At 49.2% G+C, this 18,219-nt stretch overlaps 2 protein-coding genes across 2 annotated transcripts in view; both read left to right on the top strand.

Annotated features, from left to right (window-relative positions):
- Positions 1 to 1,645: 1,645 nt before the first annotated feature.
- Positions 1,646 to 3,220, top strand: LOC137519493 (E3 ubiquitin-protein ligase TRIM39-like). The gene has a single exon (XM_068238448.1). The coding sequence runs from the start codon at positions 1,646 to 1,648 to the stop codon at positions 3,218 to 3,220; it is 1,575 nt and encodes a 524-aa protein (XP_068094549.1).
- The window catches only part of LOC137519256 (E3 ubiquitin-protein ligase TRIM39-like), a 114,039-nt gene continuing 98,118 nt past the window's right edge, over positions 2,299 to 18,219 (top strand). The window contains exon 1 of the mRNA XM_068238135.1: positions 2,299 to 2,395. The gene's annotated coding sequence lies outside the window, so the exon portion shown is untranslated. The remainder of the gene's footprint in view (positions 2,396 to 18,219) is intronic.

Here is an 18,219-nt window from a genome sequence, read left to right on the forward strand (position 1 = left end):
CATGTACTTACACTGACGACAAAAATGAGAGCGCTCCCTCACGAAAAAGATTTTGCAAAATGGCTCCTCGATGTTGGGAGACGGAAAAACCGGAACAGCTGTAACATTGCCTACACATTGTTTTCCTCTGACTTCTGATGCCGTTCAAGAACTATATGGTGACATCGACTTCTCAACTATCACTCCCGAAATACTGAGTACCCGAGCTCTATGAAGCGTCACCAACGACGACTCACTACACCTTAATGAACAAGTACTGAAACGTATCCCTACCCACGAAGTAACTTTCACCAGTGTTGACTCCATTGTCACAGATGATCCCGCAGATCAACTTTCATTCCCAGAAGAATTTCTTAACAGCCTCTGGCATGCCTCCGCATAAACTGAAAATTAAAATTGGTGCAGTCATTATGCTTCTCAGAAACCTCATGCCAGCAAGAGGTCTGTGCAATGGCACTAGACTGACTGTCACGAACATTCACCGCAATGTACTGGAGTGTAAAACTATCGCAGCTGCTACCCCACAAACTGCCCTTATTCCCCGCATTTCCCTCACCCCATCAGATTCTAATTTGCCTTTTACTTTTACACGCAGACAATTTCCTGTTAGATTATCTTTTGCTATGACAATTAATAAGGCACAATTAATAACTTACAACAAGATATGCCTGTACCTACCAAAACCAGTATTCAGTCACGGACAACCGTATGTTGCTCTGTCCACAGTTCCATCTAACTATCCCTAACAGTGATAACCTCAAACCCAGGGCCGGCCCTAGACTTTTTGCCGCCTGAGGCAAATTTTGAAAAAATGATTGCTGCCGCCCCCGCCCCCCCCGCCCCCGTGGTGGGGGGGGGGGGGGGGCGCCGCTGCCGAGCTGGAGGGGTAGCGGGCAGGACCAGGTATTGGGCCTAGCGGCGGGGAGGGGGTCGGACCCCCCCTCTCTCGCCTGGGTCCCCCGTCCTCCGCTCCCCTCCAGCCTTAAATAGATCAGAAGCGCTACTCGTAAGAGGCAGTGGGCGGGGAGGACTCACCTCTTCCTCGCTCGATCCAGCGTGCGCTCCACTGACGTCACTTCCTGCAACGCCGTCCACTTACAATACAGTGGGTGGCGTTGCAGGAAGTGACGTCAGTGGAGCGCACGCCGGATCGAGGAAGAGGTGAGTCCTCCCCGCCCACTGCCTCTTACGAGTAGCGCTTCTGATCTATTTAAGGCTGGAGGGGAGCAGAGGACAGGGGACCCAGGCGAGGGAGGGGGGGGGTCCGACCCCCCTCCCCGCCGCTAGGCCCAATACCCCCGTCCTGCCCGCTACCCCTCCAGCTCGGCGGGCGGCCCCCCGCACCCACCGACGGGTGGATGCCGCCCCTAGAAATGTGCTGCCTGAGGCAAAAGTTTCACCCCGCCTCATGAGCGGGCCGGCCCTGCTCAAACCCACTCCATCTGCACAACTGTGTCTTTCAGGAAGTCTTCACGCATTCATAATTATGCGGCGTATGCTACGACACGGGTCGGCTAGTAATCTATACACCTCTACGTGCTTTACATTCAGTGTCAAGGTAAACTTTGAAAGCTGGCTGCACCTTACTTGTCATGTGACAGAGAAATAACTAACCTAACCTGCTCATCTGGGTCCAGGTGTGACAATGGCGTCTGCTGGTGTGACTGCTGAGCTCCGCTGCTCCATCTGTATGGAGATCTATAGAGATCCTGTGACTTTGCCATGTGGCCACAACTTCTGCCGGGGCTGCATTACACAAGCCTGGGACCATCAGGAGGATCTACAGGAATATAAATGTCCTGAATGTCAGAAGATATATCTGAGGAGGCCTCAGCTGGTGAGGAACACAACATTACATAATATCTGTGAGGCTTTTCATGCTACAGAGACAGATCAGGAGCAGACCGGGGTCTTCTGTAATTACTGTGACTTTCCTGTTCCTGCTACTAAATCCTGTCTGCAGTGTGAGACCCCCTTGTGTGATCATCACCTGAGGAAACATGACAGGTCAGGGGGACATACTTTACTGCCTCCCACCACTGACCTGGGGAAGAGGAAATGCTCCGTCCATAAGGAAATACTGAAGTATTACTGCACTGAGGATGCTGCCTGTGTCTGTGTGTCCTGCTATGTGATCGGGGAACATGTGGGACATAAGATGATGTCACTGGGTGAGGCCTCTGAGGAGAAGAAGAAAAAACTGAGTATTGATCTGCAGAAACTGATGGCAGAGACAGAGGAGGCTGAGAAAAGAGCCCAGCGTCTGGAGGAACACAGGAGAGAAGCACAAGAAAAAGCAGATGGTGAAGCAGAGAGAGTCACTGCCCTGTTTAGAGACCTCAGGAGACGGCTGGAGGAGCTGGAGAAGAGAGTCCTGAGTGACATCATGAGCCAGGTACAATGCTATGATGACATCATCAGACGGCTGGAGATAAAGGAGGAGGAGCTGTCCAGGAAGATGCGCCACATTGAGGAGCTGTGTAACATGACTGATCCACTGACTGTCTTACAGGAACCAGACACAGGTGACTTGTGTGACACGGAGGACAGACATGATAAGCAGCTCCGTGATGGAGGGTATCTGGATGTGGCCGGCATCTCACACACATTACACACAGCACTAGCTAATATCATGTTTGTGGTAACCGGGAGGATCTATATCTCTATACAGCCTGCAGACATATTACTGGATATAACCACAGCTGGTAATGGGCTACGTATATCAGATGACAGGAAAACTGCAACCAACTCACCACACCAGACCCACCCAGAAACACCAGAGAGATTTAAGGGTTGTTCTCCTCAGGTGTTGAGCAGACAGAGTTTCTCCTCAGGGCGACATTACTGGGAAGTGGATGTTGGGGGATCAGTTTGGTGGATAGTCGGGATGTGTTACTCCAGTATAACCAGGAGAGGTCAGTCAGTGATTGGATATAATAACAAGTCCTGGGGTTTGTGCAGGAGGGATAACAAGTACTTAGTGAGACATGACAATAAAGAGATCCAGTTACCTGATGGGATCCGCAGTGATAGAGTCAGGATATATCTGGATTATGAGGCCGGGCAGATCTCCCTTTATGCCCTGTGTGACCCCATCAGACACCTCCACACCTTCACTGCCCCCTTCACCGAGCCCCTCCATGCTGGGTTATGTGTAGTGGATGGTTGTATTAAGATATCTGGGGGAATCAGAGATTGTGAAAGCACCACCCACTGGTGACATCACAGGGAGAGGATTGTGATTGGCTCAATTTAAACTGATGCACACCTTGTTGCCGCCTCTGTGCGCTGCCCTCCACATTGTATTCCAGCTCTTCAACTACTTCTTCCTTCACAGCCGGAAGGAGGAAGTGCCTGAAGAGCAGAAACACAACGTGGAGGACAGTGCACAGAGGTGGCAACTAGGGTGAGTATCTCCTTCCCCCACTGCAGTGCGCATCAGGTAAGATTTAAGTTCTGTACAGAATCCGGATGCTCATTCCTACTTACCAGCTGTGTGTGATTTCCAGGGCCAATCAGGGGTGTAACTATTATGCAGCAGACCCTGCTACCCCGGAGGGCCCAGAGCTATGGGGGGGGGGGGGGGGGCAACTACGTAACCTCACTGTAAGGCTGAGTCTTCACTACACCTTTACATTTTACAAGTTAGAATTTGCATGCAGATTTTAACATGGAAAGAAAGAAAGTTGAGTAAATTTTTTTCTATTTTCCTATACGGATTGCATATTGGGCAATCCATTCTCCATTGTTTCCTATGTAAAATGTATGCAGACAGGCGGGATTTGGATGCAAACACATGTACAGTATAGTGTGAAACATGCAGCAAACTATCCAATTTATGCAGCAGGAAAATTTCCATTGCCTGGAAGACAGCCCATTGCCGCTCACTGACTGCTCTAATGGGGATTATCATCCCGGATAAACTCAGCCAAATACAGGGTCCCTCCTCCATATTAGGGGGTGTTGGGCACTCTTGGTCCCTGGCAGGTGGGTTGCCCAGGGGAGGCGGGGGAAGGGTTGTGGACATTTTGGGGCCCATCCTAGTGCTGGCATGGGGCCCCTGATTTGTTGTCATGCCCCGGGAACAATCCCTGATTTCTATCCTTAAATCCTCAGTCACTGTTACATTATAATAGTTGTATTTGTATATAATAAGGCCCCTTTTCCCCTCTCTGTGATTTGGTTCAATTTCCATCTTGCAGGAGATTTGCCGATCACAATGGCGGCTGGAGTCACATGGTAACCGCCGCGCCCTTTTCCCTCCGGTGTCATTAGATATTTGGCCAGACACACCCGGCATGCAGCATTATTTCTGTATCTGTGATTTGGTGACGTCTCTGGGAACACAAGAAAATCGCATGGAGATTGTCATCCAACAATTCCTGGCTGAGCTTGCTGGGCGGAGTCTTTATTACAACCAAACTAACTCTGTAACTAAAATACAAAAACTTTCCCCTAAACTGCAAAACACACACTGACCACTTCTGGAGCACACTCAGTATAAAGAGATCCCAGCTGATAGTGATTCTCAGAGGGAAAGGGGAATAACTGATCAATATCCAGATTTTGTTTCTTTCTTTTATTGATGAGCAGCATGGAAAATGAAAAACTGAACTGAAAACATTTTTATTTCTTTTTGTTCTGTCTTCATTTTATTAAAAACAATGACGAATTAGGTAAGTGACTAGCATTACTCATCATTATGTTATATTTACTGACTGTGTCCAGCAGGGGGAGCTTCAGCCCTTTCATTAGGTTTGTACAGCCTTGTTTATCACGTATAGAAATGCAATGAGATCACACTGCACTGCAGACTGACATAAGGTTCATACACTCCTACCAACTATCTGCCAAACTTGTCTGTTAAGCCACATACAACTTTTGCTGTAAAACAAGTTGAAACAACTAAAAAAAAGTATTTTGCTATTGTTCAAACAGCTGATAAGACTGATAAGAAGTCAATGCAACAGTTGCATTGACTTCTTATCAGTCTAATCAGCTTTTGAACAATAGCAAAATACTTTTTTTTGTTTTTGTTTCAACTTGTTTCACAACGAAAGCTGTTTGACAATTGTGCTGCATAAATGACCGCTGTTGAGCGTGTGTAGGGGGCTTAAAGGGAACCAGAGACAAAGCACCCTTGTGTATTTTACCATATATATCAGTAAGAACATGAGAGAAAACACTTACCCTGCTCTCTGTTTCATCCTCACTGCTAGAAGTGTCTGTTATCAGCTGTGATAAGAATCATGGACTGAGCATTCAGTCTGGCTTTGCTATAATGACTCAGCTGTAATGATTCCTGAGCAGAGCCACAAGGGGGCAGGCTTGGGCTTGAAAAGACACCAGAGAAGACAGACTCGGCTATAATCTTTCCGTAGAAAAGCTAGACTGAGTGCTCAGTCGGGGATTCTTTTTTTTTTTCCCCATCAAAATCATTTTTATTGAGGATTAAAACATACAAATATAAAGATTGTGCTTTGTCAAACATTTTAAACAGCATTCTGAAGCTTATGCATTACTTAGGTTTTATCCTTACTAATCATCATATATAGTATTATTTCGTTTATAGTATACATCACTGTTATTGGTACTAAATTATTCGTGACCGAACATAGTATCATTAGCTAAACCGACTAGGCTGACACCATGCATACCCGGTTGTTCAATGAGGCTATCAGTAACAGAGGACCGTAGGCCTACCAATAGCATGAGTGAGTTCCACTATGTGAGAAAGCTGTACCAAGAAACTGTTGCTTATGATAACATGAAAATAATAACAGATATCTCCAGTGACCGACTGTTCAAGCCTATATCCAGATAATCAGTCTATCCTATATGTTCAGGTGACCGGAAACATATTATAAAATCAATAACACAGGAGATAAGCGAGAAAGGACAATGAACACAATAAGCGAAAAGAGAAAAAAAAAGAAAACAAGAAGGAAAGAACAACATAACATTACAATCCACTTTTCTGCTTGTATAGTAGATAGTAACCATCCGTGTCTGTTTCTGGTAACTTATGTGGTCATGTGCACCCAGTTTTCTGGCAAGGAGAATTTAAGTTGAGAGCCTGGGCCCCTACTCCTAATTCTTTCCTCCATAGACAGGTTTCTGTTGATTAGTGTCATAAGCGCTGATATACATAATTGATCTGCCGATTTCCAGTTGGAAAAAATGAGTGATAGGGCTGTTAATATGGTATGACAGATTTGAGGTTGGGTTTGCTTAGGGAGTTTCTCTAGTCCTATCAAAAGTAGTGCTAGTGAAAGGGGGGGGGAATTTGGAAATTCCCAAGGAATAATTTTTTAATCAAATTCTCCACCTTAAGCCAGAATTCCCCAATTATTGGACATTCCCACAACATATGTATTAGAGTGCCCACATTGGCAGAGCAATGCCAGCATAAAGGGGAGATCTCAGGTGAAAATGACGCTATTCTCCGTGGTGTATAGTGCCATTTAAATAAAAGCTTGCGGGACATCTCCCAATGTGAGTTGCATTTTGAATATTTATTTATAAGCAAAGTGGTTTTGACTAAGAGCTCAGGAGTGATACAGGTGTTGAGTAGAGATGTGGCGAACGGTTCCCGAACCGTTCGCCGGCGAACATCTCTAAATTCATGGGCCTCTTACTACTTCCGGGTCGCAATGACCCGGAGTAGTACGCCTGCGCTGCCCGGCGGAGCGCGTCCTAGATCGCGCTCCCGTTGCCGGGCACTCTCTGCGCATGTGCGTGACGTGACGTCACGCTCATGCGCAGAGAGCGCCCGGCAACAGGAGCGCGATCTAGGACGCGCTCCGCCGGGCAGCGCAGGCGTACTACTCCGGGTCATTGCGACCCGGAAGTAGTAAGAGGCCCAGAGAGGTTCGCCAGGCGAACTGTTCGGCCCAACTCTAGTGTTGAGATCATATGCCCAAATTAGAGCATATTTCTGGAGTGGAGAGGTCAGATTGTTCATCAGCTCTTCATACCAGAGTGAGATACCACCTGAGAAATTCCCTTTGTAATTAAGCATTGTTAAAATCTTACTGGGGATTTGCGGAATGATAATTTGGCGGGTTTTCAGTAGGTTATAGATTCTATGGTACGTGTATAATTGTGATTGAGGGAGTTTGTAATTGGTGTGCAGTAATTTGAAGGATTTAATATTCCGATTTTCGTATATATAGTTTATGAACTTAATGTTAGCTGATTGCCACATGGATAGGTCTAGATTAGGAGTAAATTGTTTCAAGGTATCGATTTGTATTAAGGGTGTATGTGAGGTCTTTGGGTCCGGCGGATGTTTGAGAAAATATTCCCACGCCTTTAGTGTTGCTTGAATGGAAGGGTATGGGGAGAGGGGTATAGGGGCCCCTAATGCTATGCTCATTACGTCATCTGCAAACATACTAATCGTATGGTGGGAGTCACCTATTTTAATGCCAGAGATGTTCGAGTTTGTGCGGATTTTTTGGGCAACTGTCTCCATTAAGAGGACAAAGATTATCGGGGATAGAGGACATCCCTGTCGGGTGCCGTTTGATATGGAGAAGGGTTTTGACATAAAGCCTGCGGCATTAACTCTGGCTGAGGGGGATGAGTATAGTGCCATAATTGCAGTTGCGCTCCACTGTAAGACCAAACTTATGTAGTGTGGCATTAAGAAACCTCCAGTGAACTCTGTCGAATGCCTTCTCCGCATCTAGAGTGAGCATCGCCGAAGGCATTCGACAGAGTTCTATGAATTTGACTATATCCAGCATACGTCTGGTTCCGTCTGAAGCCTGCCTTCCCTTTGTAAAGCCCACTTACCTCCTTAGCTGGCAGCCAGAGAAATCGTGCTTTCTCTGCTGCTAGGGAATCAGGTTTAGGCCTAGTTAGGATGGCAGAGGAAGAGATGGCAGCTATGGCTCGGCGCCTCCAGGAGGAGGCTGCTACCCGGGGAGTAGATTGGCTGCAGGGACTTATGGTGACGGCGGCCCGGGAGGCAGCTCCGGCGGACGCGGGCGCACGCCCCAAGCGAGCCAAGAGGCTTGTGGATCGGCTCTCCCCGTCCCCGCCGGAATCCCGCGGCAGGCCGGGACAAGAAGGAGCAGGTGGCAGCGGCGGAGGATCAGCGGGGCCGGCAGCAGCAGCAGTAAGTGATTAGGGGGTGGGGAGGAAAAAGAAAGGGAAGAGCAAGGGAGGTACGCGCGGCAATGGCGGCGCACGTAAGGGCGGCCGGGGGTCGCAAGATGGCGGCCGCTCGGCGGGAGGCAGCGGTGCTGGGCCTTCTGGTAGTGGGCTGCGCACTGGGGGTACTGGAGGAAAAAGGGGGGCGCAGGCAGAGTCAGTGGGGGGTCGAGCTGGAACAGCACGTTCCGCTGACCAAGCCAGACAGGACAGCGCTGTGGGAGGGGGGGGGGGCGGGAGATCAGCGTGGTCAGCCATTGCTGACTGGTATGGTGAGCGGAGGAGCGGGAGTGGGAGGTGGAGTGATACAGGGGATTGCAATGAGGGGTCAGGCAGCAGGGCAGATGGGGCCGCAGGGGGTAGGTGGGCCTGCGTGGATGCCGTTGGGGGGCCCATTTATGCTGGTGCAGGGCCCAGGGGGGATAGTGCTACAGCCAGTGGGGGCAGGGCCAGGCCAGGTTAGTGCAGGCAACGGCAGCTTATTAGTGGGTGCAGGTGGAAGCGTGGCCTGGCCAGTCGGCCCGCTTCAAGGGGACATGGGGGGTCGTTCGGCAGGAGGGACGGTTGCTTCGGACAGTGCTTCCCTACGGCCTGGTCTTTTCTCTTCTGCTTCTTCACAGGATGGTGCGGCGGGCTCGGTCAGTGGGAGGAGCAGCACGCCTTCCCCGGCACCGGCCCAGATCCCGACCAGGAATGAGGGGACTTCGAGGGGAGCTGGCGATGAATCTTCTTCGAGCGGCAGGATTGATACCCCTGCACGCTCTGCTGGTGAGTTATTGCCACTTTCGTTGTCGCACATTACACAGGGTCACAGAGGCGATAGGGTACATGCAGGTGGGGAATCGATTCAGGGCTTGTTGCTGGGGGTTAAGTCCTTACTCGAACGTTTAGGGGGTAGTGGTGACACTGCGGCAAGGGGCAGTGGGGGCCTGGAGGCAGTTTGGCAGCCACAGGGGGAAGTGGTCTCGGTTAGTGGCACGGCTTTAGGAGGAGCGGCCGTAGAAGTAGCTGGGGAGGAAGGGGTGCACGGGAACGCGGCTTTAGAAGTGGTTATGGAGGATCGTGGGGCGGAAGGTGACAGGGCAGAAAAAGGGGACAAAGCGGATAAACCGCACCCTATCTCGGATCTGGCCAAAGGGCATGCCTACACATGCTTTGAAGGGCCACTGGGAGCGCACGTCAAAAAGGAGGTACGGGAAAAAATATGGAAACGCGAATACGTGGACATATTTACGCTGTTGCCTTTGGAATGCTTCAACATTGACAGATGGGTCAAAGGCAAGGAGCACCGGAAGGAGGAAGATGAGGACCATCGGCGTTACAGGCTTATACCTAGGACTTTTGGGAATTGGTCTCAGGCTTTTAACATCATGGCCAGCCTTATTCTGCTATCAGGATACAATTGGGGAAGCTTACAGGACACATGGAGGTCAGGCATGGGCTTCCGGAATTCCGCGGAATCTAAAATTCCGAATTCCGTCGGAATTTGGGTTTCCGGATCGTTCTGCGGAATCCGGAATTTACAATCCGGAATGCGGTATTCCGCGGAAATCCGACCAAACGGAACCGGAATGAATTGACCAATGAGGAGATGCGGAATGAGTTGACCAATCATGATCAGAGGAAATTTAGCGCGGAAAAAAAAGCGTAATTCCGTGTATGTAATGCGGAAATCCGTATAAATATACGGAAATTTGATTTAAACGGAAAAGTACTGTCCAATAACTGTCCTCATAAATTTACACCAATCACAGGCCCTAGCAACCACATCCTAGCAACCTATCAGAGTCTATCCCACCCCTCTAGTATATAAGACAGGCTTATGCTGATGTCATGTGTGGGTTTTAGTTAGAGGAGAATTGTGAAAGAGAGAGCTCAGAGCTGCATTATTATATTGTGTGCTGTTAAGACATTTTTTTTCACTGTGATTGCTATTATTGCTATATATATTAGATAGATACTAGTAGTAGTGAGAGATAGATTAGATTGTAGTGTGATTGTAGACAGTGTGAGAGCAGTTTGAAGTTAGATCAGGCCTGTATTAGTAGTGTGAGTGAGAGACAGATTTAGTGTGATAGATATAGTATTGAGTGACAAGTGACTGAGACTAGTTTGAAATTAGTAAGTCAGTGAGAGTGGTTAGATAAAGCTAGATAGTGTAGTGTATTTTATTTCTTTTTCATAGTGTCAGTTTTTCATTTATACTTTTTTTCTTCATTTATTTCATTGATTTTCTTCATTGATTGCCTGTAAGTCCCCTCCCTTCTTCTTTAATTTCATTACTGTCCCCGACCCCAAAAATTTTTTTTTAAAAATGAGGCACATCAAGAGTGTTGGTGGACGAGGTGGCTCCTCCTCATCAGGACGCCAGCAGCAGGCAGGGCCCAGCAATGTAGCAGAAACAGATCAGGTTGAGGTTCTTCCTGGGCGCAGCAGGGGAACTCCCCGGATCACTTCTATGTTCCCAACCACTAGGCGCCGCATCATTGGCAAGCAGGATGCGGCCTCATTGGTTGACTGGATCGGTGCGGAGCCCTCCACCCAATCTGAAGAGCTGATGTGCAGTGGCAGCAGTGCAAATAGCAGGGAAGACTCTGTGGCAGCTGGTCATGTTGCAGAGTCTGGCTTCTCCCCCAATCTTTTTGAAGGTAATGCTGACGAGGGTAATATTGGACAATTGTGGGGAGAAGCCCTGCATGAGACTATGGGACCCAATTCACAAAGTTTGGTGGAGGATGTGGTGAATGAAGTGGGTCCAGTTTTTTCTCCATCCACTCCACCAAGAAATGCCCCAGTCACTCGTCGTCGGGAATTGTCAAGTCCCCATTTGGAGGACGATTTGTCTTGTGTGGGTGATGATGAGGTGGCCGACAAAAATTGGACGCCAACTAATTCACCGAACAGCAGCAGTGAAAGTGAACCTGTTAGGCGTCCATCGGTCAGGAGGGTGCATCAGGTGGAGTCTAGGGGGGGCATGGACTCCGCTGGTGGTGTGATAGGCAGCAGCAGCATGCTTAATCAGCAGGGCCAAACACAGCAGCAGCAGCAGCTTGTCCAGCAGCCTGCAGCACCATCTGTGAGCACCCAGTCCCATGCTGGTCAGCGACCGGTCAACACCAAGAGAAAGGGCCGGACCTCCCAAGCATGGGACTATTTCACTGATCACTCACAGGATCCTTCCCGTGCAGTGTGTAACCTGTGCAGTGTGACGGTGAGCAGAGGGAAAGCAGCATCTGGGTTTGGGACATCAGGTTTGTGTTCCCACCTTAAAACAAGTCATATTGTGCAGTGGGACTTAATAAAAAAAAATACCAGCCAAGGTAAAGGCAGCAGTGCACAGAGTGCGGCAGGAGGAGATGCAGCAGTTCCTCTCAGCCGTTCCTCTGTGCGTCCTGTGCAACCTGCGCAGTCCCACTGCATGGCTGTTCCCTCTGCACGCCAGGCTGGTGGCGGCAACCAGACCTTGACGGTGTGCTCATCACCAGCTGTATCCTCCCCACAAAATGTTGCCGCCCAGCGCCAGGCCTCTCTCACTGAGATGGTTGCACGGAAGAGGCCTCTCCCCCCTAATGATCCCATAGCGCTACGCAACAATGGGCTCGTGGCAAAGCTGTTGGCCCAACAGCTCTTGCCCTATCAGTTTGTGGAAAGTGCCCCCTTCCGCCAACTGATGAGCTGTTTGGCTCCACAATGGCGGGTCCCCAGCCGCCATTACTTTTCCCGAGTTGCTATCCCTGCCCTACACCTGGATGTAGCTGGGCGTGTATCCCTTTCGTTGGACTACGCGGTTTGTGGAAGGGTGCACCTCACTACCGATGCCTGGACCAGCAGGCATGGGCAGGGACGCTATTTGACTGTGACAGCTCACTGGGTCACCCTTCATGGCGCTGGGGAGGGTATGAGCTGTGGGGCTCTGGTGGTGCCGCCCCGGGGGGTCAAGGGGAGGCCCGTCTCCCTCCCTTCTGCCACTTCTTCTGTAGCAGGTCAGGCCGCTGCTGAGCCTCCCAGCAAGCGGCCACGCTGTTACGCTAATCTACAGCACAAGCGCTGTCAAGCTGTGCTGAGGATGGAGCCAGTGCAACACAGGAGTCTGACGGGAGATGTGATCCTGTCTGTCCTACAGGAGCAGATCCAGCATTGGCTGACCCCCCGAGATCTGTTGACAGGTAATGTGGTGTCAGACAATGGCACCAACATTCTGGCCGCCATTCGTACTGGTGGCTACACACACCTGCCTTGCCTCGCACATGTCCTCAACCTCATCGTGCAACGGTTTCTGCGAACCTATGAGGGTTTGAGTGATGTTGTGCTTTTGGCACGTAAAGTGTGTGGCCACATTAGACGCTCCGCAACCGCCACCGCGTCCTTGGCCAAACTGCAGCGCATCCACAGCTTGCCGCAGCACAAGCTGATGGTTGACTGCCAGACGCGGTGGAACTCCACACTGTACATGTTGAGAAGGTTGTTGGAGCAAAAAATGGCGGTCATCCATTACCTGTCTTCAGCCTCCTCCTCCCATTCGTCAAGACCACCTCCGGAGAATCTGACTGGGGACCAGTGGCGGCAGATCAGGGAGGTCTGCAATGTTTTGGCGCCTTTTGATGAGGCTACTAAGGTGGTCAGCATGGAGCACTGCAACATTTCAGAAGTGCCCCCCCTTGTGCTAATGCTGGACAGGACACTGGGCCACCTGATAGAATTGGCGGAGGAAGTCCATGCTGGGGCAAGTGGTGGAGAGCCCCAGGATGCTCAGGCCCAGGAGGAGGAGGAGGAGGAGGAGGTGGTGGTGACAGAGTCAGGGCCTGAACATGCGGGAGAGCTAATCGTCCGGGGGTGGGACGACCTTAATGAGCAGCAGGAGCATGAAGCAGAAAATGCCCTTTCTGACAGCCAGGAAGAGGTGGAAAGCGGTCATCTCTCCCACATGGCTGCTCACATGCTCCTCTGCCTCAGGAAGGACCCCCGGATAATCCGACTGAAAGCGAGGGATGATCTGTGGGTGGCCACCATATTGGACCCACGCTGCAAGGGGAAAGTGGGGGAGTTAATGGGATGTACCCAACAATTTAGCTCCCGAATGTCAGCGATCCGGCAGGATTTAATCAGGCGAGTGGAGCAGGCCTTTCCACCACCACCTGAACCTCCGCTTTCCCATACTACTCAGCGACAGCCAGCTAGTCACAGCCAGCAGAGGTGTGGTGGCGGTAATACGAGCACCAACCCCACCCGACCTGTTAATCTGCTGGCTGTGATGAGGGGATTTTATACGCCCCAATCACCCAATACTCCCACCAGCAGCAGCACTATCGGCAGCAGTAGTCATCACCACCAACGGCTGGTTCGCATGGTGAATGACTACTTGGGGTCATCCAGTGCAACAGACAATATGGATACAGATGACCCCATGGAGTATTGGGTGAAGAAGCTGGACACCTGGCCTGAGCTTGCTCAGTACGCACTGCAGGTTCTGTCATGCCCCGCCTCCAGTGTGCTTTCTGAGCGGGTATTCAGTGCCGCAGGTGGGGTGGTCACCGACTACCGGACCCGTCTGTCCGCAGAAAATGTGGACAGACTCACATTTATTAAAATGAATGAGTCCTGGATCAATGACCAGTTCAAAGGCCCTGTCACTGATTCCAGAGAGTGAGTAAAAGGGTCCGGTCATAATCCCTCGCACGCTCTCCCGCAAAATTATATATTAATTGGATACAATCTCCCAAATTTTTTTTAATGTAAAGCGGATCCGAGATGAAAAACTAAATATAATAAGTCACTTGTCTATATACTCTATCTTGTCTAAAGTTTAGATGGTTTACACAGCAAATCTAGCTGTAAACAGCTTCAACGGTATATTTTTCATCAATATTATTTTTTCCTGTGATACAATGTGAGCAGAAATGTTTTCTGCTTGTCACTATTACACAATTACACACACAGGCAGGCACGCTTATCTGTGTCTAGGCATGCAAATCTGCATATCTGAATTTTGTGAGAAAACTGCACTCCTATTTCCTCCATTACAAAGGCAATTGATCTGTATCTGCACTTCATCTCTCAGATTGTGAAACTATGCCTCTGAAAGCTATAGATATTAACACCTTTTTCACCTGCCCAGACTGAAATTCCACAATCCCTTGCAAGCGCCAAGGTTCTATTAAGAAGTTGTGTGTGTGCCTTGTTTAGTTTATAGGAAATTAGGGTATTTAAACAAAACAAGTATATTTGCCTTAAAGGGAACCAGAGACGAAGCACCCTTGTGTATTTTACCATATATATCAGTAAGAACATGAGAGAAAACACTTACCATGCTCTCTGTTTCATCATCACTGCTAAAAGTGTCTGTTATCTGATGTGATAAGAATCCCGGACTGAGCATTCACTCTGTCTTTGCAGGGAATAATTATAGCTCAGTCATTATAGCAGAGCCACAAGGGGGCAGGCTTGGGCTTGAAAAGACACCAGAGAAGACAGACTCGGCTATAATCTTTCCGTAGCAAAGCTAGACTGAGCTCAGTCGGGGATTCTTATCAGAGGTGATAACAGTCAGATTAAACAGAGAACAATGAAACAAAGAGCAGATTAGGTGTTTACTGTCATGTTCCCACTGATTTATAAGGTAAAATACATGAGGGTACTTCATCTCTGGTTCTCTTTAAGGAATGCCCTTTAAACTATATGTAACAAACACAATTATGCAATGAGAAAAAGTTCATCTCGGATCCACTTTTATCCAAAAAACATCTATTGCAGCATTTATTTAAAAAAAATTCATAACTCTATGCGGTGTCCAGGTAGAAAAATAGTGATGTCCCACCTGTGGCAAGGGCACAACTGGTGTAACAAATTAAAAGTAAAAAAAAAAAAAAAGAAAAAAAAAAGGCTTGGGTGCTACAATACATACTCGGCTGTCCAAAAAAATTACTCCTGCTGAACCCAATTATTTTGTTATAAAAATAAGTGCCGTGGTACCACAGTGAGGGTTCACGGCCTGCTGATACTACTCCAACACTGTCTGCTGACTGCTGCTGCATTTTTAAAAAAAAAAACTCTGTGTGTTGTCCGGGTTGAAAAATAGTGATGTCCGAGCTGTGGCGAGGGTCGAACTGCGGCTTCGCAACCGCTGCCTGCCTGGCTGGAACTAATGTATTTTATTTAAAAATAATTTCTGCTGCCTCTAACCAAAACAAAATTACTTCTGCGGCCGCCAACTCAGCTACCTGACGTTATACTTTTCTGCCCAGGTCTCTAGTGTTTGAGGGCCTGTACTGCTGCCATTACCTGCTGTGTCAAACCTCATGATACCTACAACTGCTGCTGTGACAACTTCAACTTCTGGACATTATAGCCTTCAATCCTGGTCTCTCTTGGGTCCGAGGACCTGTACCGCTGCTGACATTATTACCTGCTGCTGTGTCAAACCTTGCGATACCTACCTCTGCTGCTGTGACAACTTCAACTGCTGGACATTATAACCTTCAATCCTGGTCTCTCTTGGGTCCGAGGACCTGTACCGCTGCTGACATTATTACCTGCTGCTGTGTCAAACCTTGCGATACCTACCTCTGCTGCTGTGACAACTTCAACTGCTGGACTTTATAACCTTCAATCCAGGTCTCTCTAGGGGCCGAGGGCCTGTACCGCTGCTGACATTATTACCTGCTGCTGTGTCAAACCTTGCGATACCTACCTCTGCTGCTGTGACAACTTCAACTGCTGGACTTTATAACCTTCAATCCAGGTCTCTCTAGGGGCCGAGGGCCTGTACCGCTCCTGACATTATTACCTGCTGCTGTGTCAAACCTTATGATACCTACCTCTGCTGCTGGGACAACTTCAACTGCTGGACATTATATCCTTTAATCCTGGTCTCTCTTGGGTCCGAGGACCTGTACCGCTGCTGACATTATTACCTGCTGCTGTGTCAAACCTTGCGATACCTACCTCTGCTGCTGTGACAACTTCAACTGCTGGACTTTATAACCTTCAATCCAGGTCTCTCTAGGGGCCGAGGGCCTGTACCGCTGCTGACATTATTACCTGCTGCTGTGTCAAACCTTATGATACCTACCTCTGCTGCTGTGACAACTTCAACTGCTGGACTTTATAACCTTCAATCCAGGTCTCTCTAGGGGCCGAGGGCCTGTACCGCTGCTGACATTATTACCTGCTGCTGTGTCAAACCTTATGATACCTACCTCTGCTGCTGGGACAACTTCAACTGCTGGACATTATATCCTTCAATCCTGGTCTCTCTTGGGTCCGAGGACCTGTACCGCTGCTGACATTATTACCTGCTGCTGTGTCAAACCTTGCGATACCTACCTCTGCTGCTGTGACAACTTCAACTGCTGGACTTTATAACCTTCAATCCAGGTCTCTCTAGGGGCCGAGGGCCTGTACCGCTGCTGACATTATTACCTGCTGCTGTGTCAAACCTTATGATACCTACCTCTGCTGCTGGGACAACTTCAACTGCTGGACTTTATAACCTTCAATCCAGGTCTCTCTAGGGGCCGAGGGCCTGTACCGCTGCTGACATTATTACCTGCTGCTGTGTCAAACCTTATGATACCTACCTCTGCTGCTGGGACAACTTCAACTGCTGGACATTATATCCTTCAATCCTGGTCTCTCTTGGGTCCGAGGACCTGTACCGCTGCTGACATTATTACCTGCTGCTGTGTCAAACCTTGCGATACCTACCTCTGCTGCTGTGACAACTTCAACTGCTGGACTTTATAACCTTCAATCCAGGTCTCTCTAGGGGCCGAGGGCCTGTACCGCTGCTGACATTATTACCTGCTGCTGTGTCAAACCTTATGATACCTACCTCTGCTGCTGGGACAACTCCAACTGCTGGACATTATATCCTTCAATCCTGGTCTCTCTTGGGTCCGAGGACCTGTACCGCTGCTGACATTATTACCTGCTGCTGTGTCAAACCTTGCGATACCTACCTCTGCTGCTGTGACAACTTCAACTGCTGGACTTTATAACCTTCAATCCAGGTCTCTCTAGGGGCCGAGGGCCTGTACCGCTGCTGACATTATTACCTGCTGCTGTGTCAAACCTTATGATACCTACCTCTGCTGCTGGGATAACTTCAACTGCTGGACATTATATCCTTCAATCCTGGTCTCTCTTGGGTCCGAGGACCTGTACCGCTGCTGACATTATTACCTGCTGCTGTGTCAAACCTTGCGATACCTACCTCTGCTGCTGTGACAACTTCAACTGCTGGACTTTATAACCTTCAATCCAGGTCTCTCTAGGGGCCGAGGGCCTGCACCGCTGCTGACATTATTACCTGCTGCTGTGTCAAACCTTATGATACCTACCTCTGCTGCTGTGACAACTTCAACTGCTGGACTTTATAACCTTCATTCCAGGTCTCTCTAGGGGCCGAGGACCTGTACCGCTGCTGACATTAGTACCTGCTGCTGTGTCAAACCTTATGATACCTACTTCTGCTGCTGGGACAACTTCAACTGCTGGACATTATATCCTTCAATCCTGGTCTCTCTTGGGGCCGAGGGCCTGTACCGCTGCTGACATTATTACCTGCTGCTGTGTCAAACCTTATGATACCTACCTCTGCTGCTGGGACAACTTCAACTGCTGGACTTTATAACCTTCAATCCAGGTCTCTCTAGGGGCCGAGGGCCTGTACCGCTGCTGACATTATTACCTGCTGCTGTGTCAAACCTTACGATACCTACCTCTGCTGCTGTGACAACTTCAACTGCTGGACTTTATAACCTTCAATCCAGGTCTCTCTAGGGGCCGAGGGCCTGTACCGCTGCTGACATTATTACCTGCTGCTGTGTCAAACCTTATGATACCTACCTCTGCTGCTGGGACAACTTCAACTGCTGGACATTATATCCTTCAATCCTGGTCTCTCTTGGGTCCGAGGACCTGTACCGCTGCTGACATTATTACCTGCTGCTGTGTCAAACCTTGCGATACCTACCTCTGCTGCTGTGACAACTTCAACTGCTGGACTTTATAACCTTCAATCCAGGTCTCTCTAGGGGCCGAGGGCCTGTACCGCTGCTG

The sequence above is a fragment of the Hyperolius riggenbachi genome, chromosome 5 (assembly GCF_040937935.1).
Source record: "Hyperolius riggenbachi isolate aHypRig1 chromosome 5, aHypRig1.pri, whole genome shotgun sequence".
Classification (NCBI taxonomy): Eukaryota; Metazoa; Chordata; class Amphibia; order Anura; family Hyperoliidae; genus Hyperolius; species Hyperolius riggenbachi.